This window comes from Plodia interpunctella, chromosome 7, assembly GCF_027563975.2.
Source record: "Plodia interpunctella isolate USDA-ARS_2022_Savannah chromosome 7, ilPloInte3.2, whole genome shotgun sequence".
Taxonomy (NCBI): domain Eukaryota; kingdom Metazoa; phylum Arthropoda; class Insecta; order Lepidoptera; family Pyralidae; genus Plodia; species Plodia interpunctella.
The window spans coordinates 8,905,020-8,914,519 of NC_071300.1; the positions used below are offsets into that span (position 1 = coordinate 8,905,020).

The window sequence follows — 9,500 nt, forward strand, 5'->3', positions numbered from 1 at the left end:
AATTTCACGGAAACAACCAAAAGAAAGGGAGAAATTCCGAGAATATTTATTTATATTTTTATAAAAAACTTCGAAAACTATGGGATATGTCTCACGCTGTAAAATTTTCGAGCCAGTAAACGGTCGAAAAAAGCTTGGAACACTTCACACGTGAAGACTTATTAAAATATGGATCTTCAGTCAAAATCAAGTTTATATCCATCACCAAATAATGCATAACATATTATTGAAAGACTGTATTATTGAACTAAACGTGGTAGTGGTAGGTACCGTATGAAAAATAAAAACTTATAAATTGGAGAATTCCCGGGTCACATCACTATACATCCGTGTTAGCTGTCAATGTCACATTTGACGCGCTAAAGTCAATCAATTTGAGACAACTGAGAAGACAAACAAAATTGACCGAATTCGATCAAATTGAATTGTTTTGAAACTACAGAAGTTAGGTATCTCGATTTATCTTTATTAAAACAGAAAGAAAGAAAATATACGAATTACCTATATAAATTCTACGTTGTGTTATGTCTTCATTTTAATTGAGAATGTGTTCGGAAGAAAGAGTAATTTTGTATTCGATATAGTTTTTTTATTATGTCTGCTCGAAATTATCTCTCAGCTAGGGAGAAAAGTAATAAATTAGGAGATTGCCTGCCGAACATCAATTATCAGAAGTTTGGGTACCGTGCTGGACAAGAGTTTCCTACATTCTCCGCCAATACTAGCAGTATTGTGAACAGAAATTTAAACTACAATTATGAGCCCTATGATAGTGTTGAGCGCGCTGGGACACCATTCTCTGATTTTTTTTCTGAGAGTGAGACAGGTTGGTTAATTTGTCAGTTTTTTTTACTAATACTTAATCTATTTACTACTACTTTACCTATTTATATTTATGAAGTACTTCTTGTTTTGTGTTGTGTTAGTTATTACATGATTCTCAACCAATTCTATGTCATATTAAAAAGAGATACATTTTTTTTTAATTAGTTAAAGTTACAACACCACAAATTTCAAGGCAAATTGAATTTTACAAAAAAATTGAAATGTGAATAACAATAATAATAAGCCTTTCTGGAATGATAAGGACTAACACTGTTTAAAAGAGTTTCTTTCAGCATATCTTCTCAGTAATAGTCATTCTGAAATTTGTTGTTGTGTTGCCAGTTGTTTGTTGCTTTTTGAGAAATGGTACTAGTATTATAAATGCAAGTTTGTAATGATGAATATGTTTTTTACTCTTTCACATGAAATCTATTGATTTGGTACCTACATGGTAGAACATGACCTGGAATAAAACTTTTATCCAAAAACTCCCACGGGAGTGAAGTCCCAGGCGCGAATTTTTAAGTACTGTATAATTTAAAAACTTCTTAAAACATGTCTGTGAGTGAAGGTCTAATTTCTTAATAAATGCTTTGACTTCCAACTTTCTTTGACGGACCTCCATGGTCATCACATCAAACTGCTACACTGGAGGTCTTGGGTTCGACCAGAGTGGGCTCTGGTCAACAAGGAATGATCTTTTTCAGATTGACCTTGGTCTTGGTTGTTTATTTATATGTATATGTTATGCAATATAGTATAGTTGAGTTAGTATCCCATAACACAAGTCTTGAACTTACCTTGGGGCTATCTAAATCTGTGTGATATTTAAAACCCTTCCACACGACATAATCTAATTGCCCAATTTGATTGCCAATTTAATTGGATACAATCTGATGTCCGTCCACGCGTACACAACTATATCGCCAATTTCAATATTTGACTGAGCAATCCCAAATCGGGCGATACCGACCACCCAATGACCTTGAATTTCATATTCCATCCACACGCCCCAATTTGATTGTCAATCTAATGATGGTTGACAATCTAATGAAATTGGGTGTAAAATTGGGTGTGTAAAAGGGGTTTTACTTTGCCAATAAAGCGATATTATTTACATTAGTGGGTAGGTAGTATCTATACCATGATATTAGTGGGTTATGTGATACATATTAGAAGTGTGAATAACATTTTTCCTTAAATAAATTAACCCTTTGATTCAGGTACTCCAGACTTGCAAAGTGAGGAAAGTGACAGCAGCGCTGGATCAGCTCTAAGAAGAAATACAGCTGAGGCCTCCAAGATTCTAGCTGCGGAATGGGAGAAGATTGAGAGAACTTTATATGATGAGGAAGGGGAGAAGTGTACCAGGCCTCAGATCGTGGAGGAATGTGAGCAGTGGAGGCAGTTGCATCCTCAACTTAGGTAAGATTTTTTTTTTATTAGGATGATCAAGTTTGGTCGAAGTCCTCTTCCTTCCCAGCTTATCCATTGTAAATTCTGACATTCAGATTTGTTTAATAATTACAAAAACAAAGTTCGTTTGCTAATCTCTTACTTTCACACAATTATTTTGGAATTCTTTTTTATATTGTATTTATTTACAGTCGCTGTCAAAAGTTTTAAGACCAGATTAAAATCTCCAAATTTTACGATACACATCATTATCATACTTGTTGTGACCGACTCCACTCCACATAAAATGTGTTTTATGTGGGGTCGGTACAGCATGTCAGCGTCCTCCGCTCCTCCCTGGCTGATGTTAACCAATCAGACTTCCTTTTTAGCCATATCCCGCCTAACACACTCCATCTATCACTTCCATCTCACTCCATCTATCACTTCCATCTCACTCCATCTATCACTTCCATCTCACTCCATCTATCACTTCCATCTTTTCTTCGGCCTTCCACTACCTATTTCTTTTCCCATTCAATTTAAAATCCATAATCCTTAAAGACACACATGCATCAACTATACTGCTAAATAGTTTAGCTGGTACTCTAGAGAAAAGTGTTATGGTTGTCTGTTGTCTAAGGCGGCAACTACACGTCATCTGCGATAAAATTCTCTACATTTTTACTCTGGGCTTGGGGGCTTCGCAAATCTGATTGTAATAATTAAAAAAAAAAACACAGGTTAAAATCAGAAATAAATAAACTTGCATGGTGATGGTGATTGGTGGGCTGATAAAAGAGGATAAAATACCTACACAAAGTGACATACCAAGGACACGACCTTATAAACGTCTACTTGTTGGCTTTTATATCAATAAAATATGAGTATTGATTTTCCAGAATCATCGGGAAGGGCCTGCCGTTGCCAGAGAAAAAGCTGTCCTATCGGCAAATAGACCACGATGAAGTCATAGCCGTGCATTATAGCGACTACGAACAATTTAGCGAGAGTGAGGAGCGACTTTCACAGAGCAGCACCGACGTCACCCCACAAAATTCCCCTCGAATTTCCATCTGCGAAGACCACGAGCCCAAACTGTCACGTGAGAAAATCTCATTCTATCCTATGTACGACGAGGGACCCACTTTACCTGACTCCTTCTGCTCGCTACTCCAAATCACACCACTTCACATACGGAGCCCTTCTCAGAGAAAAAGACAGAATCCGTCTATACTAAGATCTGAATTGGCTTCTTCACGCTGGATGAGGACCTCGCGACCGGATTCCTCCATAAATTGTGATAGAAATAGTGCTAAGTCATTTGTTTCTTTAGATACAAGGAACTATGGGAATGCCCTTAGTGCATCGGAACGTAATAAGTTGTACAATCGAGTAGTCACAGCCAGACATAGGGACCTCGCCAGGCTGGAGCCGTTGTGTTCGCCGGAGTTTCAAAATAACGGTGACATGTCTAGATTGACCAATGGGATTCCTCAGCAGTACAGCTTAAGGAAGGTTTCATTGCCGCCGCTTCTCCTTGAAGAGGAAAAGAAGAAAGTTACGTTAAATTCGGCGAAGAAGTACAAAATACGGAAGACATTACCAAAGAATATTTTTCAGTTGAAGTGATCATGTTTGTGTAGTAGTCTCTACTGTCTACACAATGTTTTATGTGGTTGTTAAAATTATGAAGGTCTCCTTCATAGGTTTTGTGGTTGCACTTTTCTAGGTATTCACTATCCCTCTTGTTCATATAAAAATGTTTTGTCTCGTTCTGTCAATGTATTGTAAAGTGCGATAGTGACAAAATATGTTTTAAGTTAAAGTAGGCTTTAACTTTTTTTTTATGAATAAGAGGGTAAAGTTTATTAGACTGTATTAAGAAATTTTAAATCAGTGAGCGAAACTTGTGGTAACATAATGTATGTGAAACCACATCGGTGTGGTGAGTATGAACATTTGCTGTTACTGCTAGATTGTATTTAAATAGAATCTTATTGCACAGACTTAAGAACATTCAACGTCAACTGTCCTTGTCTCTTCAAGGCGTCATCCATCCAAACAAATATTTATTTAATTACGATTGCATTTTAGACAAATGCAAGTACCAAGTGTTATTCTAGTCCATTTGCTAGTCATAGTATATAATTCCTTTAGTAAATTATGAATTTAAATGAGAGAAGTTTGTTGTATCTTGTAGAACTTTACTTAAATTGTGACTCCTCTTGAATGGAACTGGTTGAATGAATATATTTTCTGAATTATCTGTTTGTCTATTTTTTCTATCACATCATCATCATCATCATATTTTATATATTTAGAAGAAAAAACATTTATTCAAGTAAGTAAGTAAAACTTGATTATTTTTTTAAACCGAAATTTTAAGACCCTCATGACGCCACATTTTACGAAAGAGACATTATACAACATGGACATATTTTGAGAAACCGACATTTTACAAATGCGCCGCTGAATGCAATACACAAATAAAAAATAAAACAATTTTTCAAATACAAATACAGAATTTATTTTGATATTTACATTATTTGCATTTTATTAACAATCAACATCAACAATATTAAATAATTTGTTCTCGTGGTGTGATACATTTTGAACAGTTCGGTAATATTACACTTGCCTTGTGTCAACTAACGGTAACCCATATAAATATTGTATAATGCCATGAAAGATTCTCATAAAAATTAAATTTTTGGCTACATCGAGCCAACGAAGGCAAACAAACGTGTTTCCATCTCTTTTTAACACTACAAATACTACAATGCTAATAAGTGATAGAAATACATTCATTGGCCTTCATTGGGTCAGTTATTTAGTAAATGTCAAAAATGACAATCAAAGTTTAATTTAGTAGTGTTTCATTTTTTTTTTAATTTATCTGTAGTTTTTCGACAAGAACAGTGTAATATTACGTTAGATTGGTGGTTTTAGTCGGTATATATGGATAACTAGAAGCGGTGAAATATGGGACTGAAAAACTTGAGCAACTGCGAAGAAAGCTGTGAGCTTGATTTTTCAGGTTGCCATTTTGTTTTTACCTCAATTTTTATTCAAATAGAAAATTTATCTAATTTTGAAATGTTATGTAAAAGATATGTCTGAAAAGAGAAATGGAAAAGATTTATGGGTGATTCACTGATGAATACGTATGGCAACCTTCTTTGGCATCAAATGTCATTTTTCGCGCCCAAATGACTTTATTTTTTTAGTTTATCTTTGGCACTGCTATGGTCCCTAAAATTTACAAAATAATTTGATTATATTTTAAATATTTAAAATCGAATTATTCTTTCATAAATATAAACAGACTTTTACACGTAACTTTAGTAAATAAAAACAAATTATATGATATAGATCTAATAATGAAATAGAAGTGCCAAAGGTCAACAAGAGTTCATAGCGTCAGATCAGTCATTGCGTTGCGATAGAGTGATCCATTTTTTACTATTTTTATTTCATCATTTACACAATATAAATTTAAATTGTTACAATTATTTACCTCACAGCCATCATTATATATTGATACTACATTAATAAAGAGAGGACTAGTGTGTAACAACACGATAAGATGGCAAACAGCTTACAAAAAGGGTCTAGCGAACATTCGTATCATAGAGCGTTTAAGATTTTATATATACGTATATATATTACATGAAAAAATCACCTTTCCGTTCTAAAAATTTTAACAACTTCAAGCTATAGCAATAGTCAACAATGTCGTTTATTCTAGGATTTCAATGCACACAGAACATGGAATACTAGTTGCGTACAGGCTTTGTGGTGCATACCTACGTGTACACCGTAACTTTAGATTGTGGGAGAATCGTTGAAACCAGGAACTGAATCGCTAGCTCTGATAAATCATCAATAATCTATTCGAAATTATGCAATATAACTGAGTAGTCAACATGTAATGAGTACAGGTCTAAGTTTTAATAGTGACTTAGATTAAGTATTCACTATGGAAGCGACTTCTGCGATACTAACTTAAACCCGTCCTCATAATTTAATTTATTTAACCTTATCTGTAATCGTGTAGTGTGTGTCGACACGTCTATCGAGACAGCTACCAGGTACCTAGCAACAAGAGTCGAGTGACATACATACATACACATTGCATAAACAATAACAGACCACAAGCAAACACACAGAAGGACTCGGCTATATTCTCTCTCGTTAAGGCGATTATACAAACACTATTTTAAATTGCACACTGACCCACCTCTATAAACTTTTAATTGCGATAAATATCTGTAATGCTGTATAAAAATATTAAAGGAAAAATCGTCATTTAATATTATCTTATTTAACATTCATATTAATTCAAATTAATAGCGTGTATTTTACATTTTTACAATGAGATTTCCGACTCATACCCTAACTAGCATACAGTGACATAGAAGCCTAATTCACAACAAGCTACACACGATAGTATTGAATATAAACGTTTAATGTAGCCGTAGCCTTCTATTTTTAATGCAAAGGAGACGTACTTTGAAAAATTACTTAGTAACATACAAAATTACATTTGACTATTTACAACATTCTAGCTAATAGTTTAAAAAATTGAGAGTTGGATGTAGCACTCTGGTACTCTAAATATTAGGTACTTATTTGGCGTCTAGGGCTCCGATGGCATGCATGGTTACTACTTACCAAAGGTACAAGCTCCAATCAGTAACTAAACAACTGCTTGAGGTGGTCAGTTCCCTACTTGCTCTAAGCTTGGCGAACGGTGCCAAGACGCGATGTTGGGCCGAATAAGCCGTTTTTTTAAATTAAGTTTATAATAGATTTTTTTTGGACAGACCGATTACTTTCGTTTTATAATTTACATAAATTAATCTATCGTGCACAACCATCTCAAAACTTTACAATTCGTTACATTCTGTGTATGATTGGGTGGCGAGGCGAATTATGATCAAAATATTGACTAGATCTATACATAACTGCACCACAGACTGTAAATAATAACTATAAATAATACACACATTCACTCTCATTTCTTTACAAGTGTAAATAGGCGTGTGCGTAAGGTACGAAGAAACGTGACATTAGTACAGTGCCCGATGGTATGATTAATTCTTAAGAAAGTATAGATGTGTTTGTGTTCTATAAATTGGAATCCAATTTTATAATCATGTCGGCATTAATTCCTTTTATGGCCTTTATGGTAGGTCTGAATGCACGTGTCGGCTCTATTACTTGTAAGTTCTGTGGTTTTTAAGACTACATATGTGTCAAATTTTACTTCTTCCAAATTCATTTCTGCTTCAACTTTTTCCACCACTGGTGAATGTTTATAATGAACGAAAAGTAATGGGAAACCTATTACTTTCTTTGTCCTATGCAATTGTTACCAACGGGTACTGTAATTTAATGTACTTTGTTAAACATGCTCTCTTAGACTTGAAACTTCACGAAGTTATATATATCAAACACACTTATGAAAAAAAATAAAATAAAATTTGTCACACCGTTCGCTCTTGGCCGAGTGCAGTTATGTGTAAACACTAGTCTCGGTCTCAAAGATTGAAGTTTCGTAACTCACAAAACTGCCCAGTGATTGGTGGGCGTAAAAATTTTTTTTACGGATTTTTACAAAAATATGGCAGTACGTTTTCATTCAATTCCTTTACGAACTAGGGTACTGTTTCCGTTTTGGACCGATATGCGATTTTTGACCACAGATTTTTGGATTACTAAATTATCGACGTTATCCTAGTTGCAATTAAGGCCGGTTTTGCCTATTCTATTTGAACGATGAATGACACTAGTGACGTGACGGGGAACTATGTACAGGATGTTTGATTTAAAATTTTATATAATTTTCCTACGCGCTATCAGTATAATTGAGGTATTCCTTTAATCATATTATCATAAAGTTTTAAATAAACTCGGTGCTGTAATGCGTGCTAGAGACGCGGCGGACATCAAAATGGCGGGTTAGCTACTGACAAATTTTGGCTTAGACCACTACATCATCATTTTGTATTTGTTTTTTTTTTTAATTTGTCACTGACTGGAAATATATCTCACGTCTCCCCCTCTAGATACGCCGATGGTTCCGGCGTAACTCAGGAATATTCTCCCAATAAATAACAAATCTGACAAGCTTAAGTCTTTGATAACACCCGAACTAAGCTGCAATTTGTGCAATAGTTTGAACGCCCAAACTTCATCAAACATATTGATCCTGATTTGGTAATAATTATGGCATTACGAGTACGTTGCTCCATGTTATGCAGTATGAATCTAACATTGTGAGGCGACTTTGAACTAATTCCTAGTAAATTCTAAAAGGACTTACAACCAACTGTATTCAGTCACGTGACGTACAGTTAATTACAAGCGTCTTATCTAATACAATTAACATAGTAAACTATAAAGAGACCACAATCGACAAAGCACCCGGATTTTACACTATTACATCGCAGGCTTTAAGCCCTATAATATAACAACGACTTGAATATAATATATCATCATAGGTCGAATTTGCGTTGATGCGAATACGGTTAGTGTGTGAGCAAAATCGATAAGTTAAATATAGATGTACGTAAATACAGACACGACAAAGCTTTTCGAGAATAGGTAGTGTCGTTTGGCGGGGCACTACCGTGCTCCCAATATAGTATACTGTTAGTAATTATTATTATTATTACTATACTGAAATAAAATGAATTTGCACTTTCTGATTGCATTTGGTATGGTTGAGGCAGACCAGATATTTTAGTACTTAGTTTCAAATTGAACACGCCTCTACTATGTTACCAAGATTCATTAAAAGTATGATAAACTTAGAATTGACTTGTAGTGTCGATAAGTCAATCACTGACTTGTGCATTGTTTGTATTTATACTATTGCTTGTTTCCTGTGTCCGTTCAGATTTAAATTTTGTAAACGATAGACTAAGTGTCTAGTTATATTTTTGAACCAGTATGTGTACCTACATATTTCAAACGTAATCCTATTATTTATCGATATCGATACTAATTGAACACAATCACTAAATATTAGATTTATTCGTGGCATCGCAAATCCGACATTTGTGTATCACACATATACAGCAGAATATCCGAACTCGCGTGTTTCACAACCAAACCACTCCCATTGATCACACATTCACACAATGGCAGATTTGGTTTTCGTATAGTTTCAGTTCATAAGATCATTTGTTTTATGTGCAGCGCCAATTACACATACACTTTGACAATCCCCCGCCCAATAGGAAAGAAAGAAAAAAAGAAAACAAAACAAA

General features: G+C 34.5%; 1 protein-coding gene across 1 annotated transcript; it reads left to right on the forward strand.

Moving 5' to 3' along the window:
• The first annotated feature begins 363 nt into the window (after positions 1–363).
• Positions 364–4,489, forward strand: LOC128671500 (uncharacterized). Its single transcript, XM_053747987.1, has 3 exons — positions 364–826; positions 2,049–2,250; positions 3,123–4,489. Exons 1-3 carry the CDS (start codon positions 595–597, stop codon positions 3,850–3,852), a joined length of 1,164 nt encoding a protein of 387 aa, XP_053603962.1. The 5' UTR covers positions 364–594; the 3' UTR covers positions 3,853–4,489.
• The last annotated feature ends 5,011 nt before the right edge of the window (positions 4,490–9,500 follow it).